Consider the following 3,050-nt stretch of genomic DNA (forward strand, 5'->3'; position numbering starts at 1 on the left):
GCTTGTAGCATTGAATTAGTAATTATGGAAGAAATGTATTTGAGTACAATATACCATAAAGTGTACCTTCTGTAATAGTTATTATCACTTCCTGTTGTGTTTCAGAGTTTCAGTTACGAGTATTAATACTGAGCCATTGTTTATCTGTCATGTATTGTATATAAACCACTAAGCTCTGTAATGTTAATATGGCCTTTAGAGCTTCAGAGTAGTTACTTTACTACTAGTTATTTTGGCTGTGGATATGATTCTATAGATAACATCACCCTCCATGGCTTGAAGACATATACTAACACACACATTAAGATACCTTCTCTAGCTCCAGGTGTCCCAGTGCAGATTGTGGATTAGTTGTGTACTGTACTGCCTTGTAAAATAATCTTACTTGCATAGGCAGGTTGGCTGCCATACTGAAGCTTGGCATAGTTGGGAGGCTGTAGTTGTTGGACATAACTGGGTCTGACCGTCCCAACATGGCTCCTGGTGAGAAGAAGAGTAGGAAGACAGGCAAAGAGAAATGAAGAGAATAAAAAGCTTTGTACAGTATCCGAGGCATTATAATTAGCATACAAGCTATTAGCATCTCTATGACACTGCCAGATGGAGGGGACATATTGAACTGCACATTACAAGTAAATCTCAAGTTGTGATCCCCAAAACTTTACCACCTGAGCTGAAGTGGAAGTGCATGTAATCCATAAATTTTAGTGTTAGTGAATTGATCTGTGGCTCCTCTTGTTCATGTGTCCTGGTGTATTTGAGCAACACACTAACCTCCAAAATTGTACATGGGTAAATTATTTCAGAATTTGTTAAATAAATGTAACTGAACTCCTCAACTATGGCTGTTAGAGCCTGTGTCAAGATGAAATATGTCAAAGCAGCTATGTAAGAACGTTATTGGTCTTAGAATTCTAATACTTCATTCAGTTGTCATGAATCTTATTGGAATTCATGATGAACAGCATTGCAGCTGCACATCTTCTACAAGAAAGGTAGTCTTTAAGTACTAAGCTAAATTTGCTTTTCTTCTGGAGGATGAGAAAGGCAGGAACCCATTTAAACAGTAAAATATGTATGCAATGTAAATAAGTGCTCAATTTGTACCAGGAATGTCTTTCAAAAATGTACATGATGATAGACTATTTCATATTATTAAAATCATGACTACAGATTCACTTGTAGCCCACATAGTGAGGCCAAAACAAGCAAACAGATGAAACAGAGTTGCATGTGACAAACACTTAATCATGCTGTGCATTTAACCAATTTTTTCTGAAAATATTTGTTTCTGGAGGCAAGAGTAGATTATAGTGCAAGAGCCATCTGAAAAGGTTCTATGGACAATTGAGCTCATTTTGTTTTTCAGTGTTATACCACCATTATGGTAAAATTTGAAATGATTTGATGTAACACTTGAGTCTTAGTAGTGTCAGCAAAGCTGTAGAAATGGGCCCCAAAAATCTTTGTTGTTCAGATCAAGAGCTTAGCTCAACCATAATAATTTTAATCAGTATGATCATTTTAGATTTATGTTTAAAAATAGTAGTTGTTGGTTTATTTAGATTGTAAGCAAATCAAGGCAATTATTGATGAATTTAAGGTTTATATTTTAATGCTTGTTGCTTTGCTGTAGCTCTGTTAAGCTTCTATATAAAATTCCTGAAAAGGTTTAATACTCTCTGTGGTTATTGAGTCAAGTTTGGATGATGCTGTTTCTTATGATTTTAGTGAGTTTACACTCTTAAGTGGTAATTATTAAAGTTGCACATATTGCACAATTCACAGTGAGTGTTCGATTACACAATTCACTGTGTTAATAGTAGTATGCCAACCCTCTCAGCAGTGTCTCAGAGAGGTTAGTGCCTCTCTGATTGGGCTTGTTGCTTGGGTGTTATGCCATACAAACTGGCTGTCTGTGGGAGGGAAGGATTTTTGGACAGTTTAATCAGATAGTTTAACAATCAATAGTATTAATAGTATGCCAGCCTTCTTGACAGTGTCTCAGAGAAGCAGTGCCTCTCTGATTGGGCTTGTTGCTTAGGTGTTATGCCATACAAACGGGCCGGCTGTCTGAGGTTGCATAACAGTTCACAGGGGTTTTTTTTTTGTTCAAGGTTTCTTTATTTGTTTTAATAACACAGAACATATACACAAGGGAAAAGTGCAAAAACAAACTCCTTCCATCCCCCCCTAGCACCAGACACCAAAAAAAAAAAAAAAATTCCATTACAGCAGTAACCAGAATAAAAGCAATCTGCAATACAGAGTGTGCAGTAGAAAGAAAAGCACTACCCATCCCCTCCATTTTACAAGGCAACATTGTCTCCTTTCATTCCTTCAACAAAAATTAAGAAAGGTTGCCAGATTTTATAAAATTCTCCAGTAGACCCTCTAACCGTATACCTCATTTTCTCCAATTTAAGGTGACACATAACTTCCCTTATCCAGTGACTGAATGACGGTGGAGTGGGGTCTTTCCATTTAATCAGTATCATTCTCCTGGCCAGAAGAAAGCAGAATGCTAGTATTTTGGATTTCCTTTTACCAATCCTAGTGTTCTCCAAGGATAATCCGAACAGCACAATATACGGGAATGGTTCCACCCCTTCTCCAAATACTCCAGACAGTGTCTTGAAAATTTTAGACCAGAACACATAAAGCCTTGGGCATGTCCATAACCTATGCAACAGAGTCGCGGGAGCTTGCCCGCATCTATCACATGTGGGGTCCATGTCAACCCTGATCTTAGATAGTCGGACTTTAGTCCAATGCAAATGATGTATGGTTTTAAATTGTATTAAAGCATGTCTAAGGCAAATGGATGATGAAAAGATTCCCTGTATTATTTTATGCCAGATTTCCTCTGGTATTAACTTGCCTAGATCTGTTTCCCATTTATTTTTGAGCAGATCCAGATGAGTCGAGTCATATCTGCTAAGTAACTCATAGATCTTACTTATAGCCCGTTTCTCGGTTGGTTTACATTCACAGATTGAATTGAGCAGAGAAGTTGGAGGGTGTGATGGGAAGTACAGTGCCTTGCGAAA

At 37.5% G+C, this 3,050-nt stretch overlaps 1 protein-coding gene across 1 annotated transcript in view; it reads right to left on the minus strand.

The window, feature by feature from the left end:
* The window catches only part of LOC109974401 (paired box protein Pax-6-like), a 107,307-nt gene that overhangs the window by 11,068 nt on the left and 93,189 nt on the right, over positions 1–3,050 (minus strand). The window contains exon 11 of the mRNA XM_020624580.1: positions 365–480. Coding sequence (XP_020480236.1) covers positions 365–480 — 116 coding nt within the window. The remainder of the gene's footprint in view (positions 1–364; positions 481–3,050) is intronic.

Source organism: Monopterus albus, unplaced genomic scaffold (assembly GCF_001952655.1).
Source record: "Monopterus albus unplaced genomic scaffold, M_albus_1.0 scaffold332.1, whole genome shotgun sequence".
NCBI classification, from domain to species: Eukaryota; Metazoa; Chordata; class Actinopteri; order Synbranchiformes; family Synbranchidae; genus Monopterus; species Monopterus albus.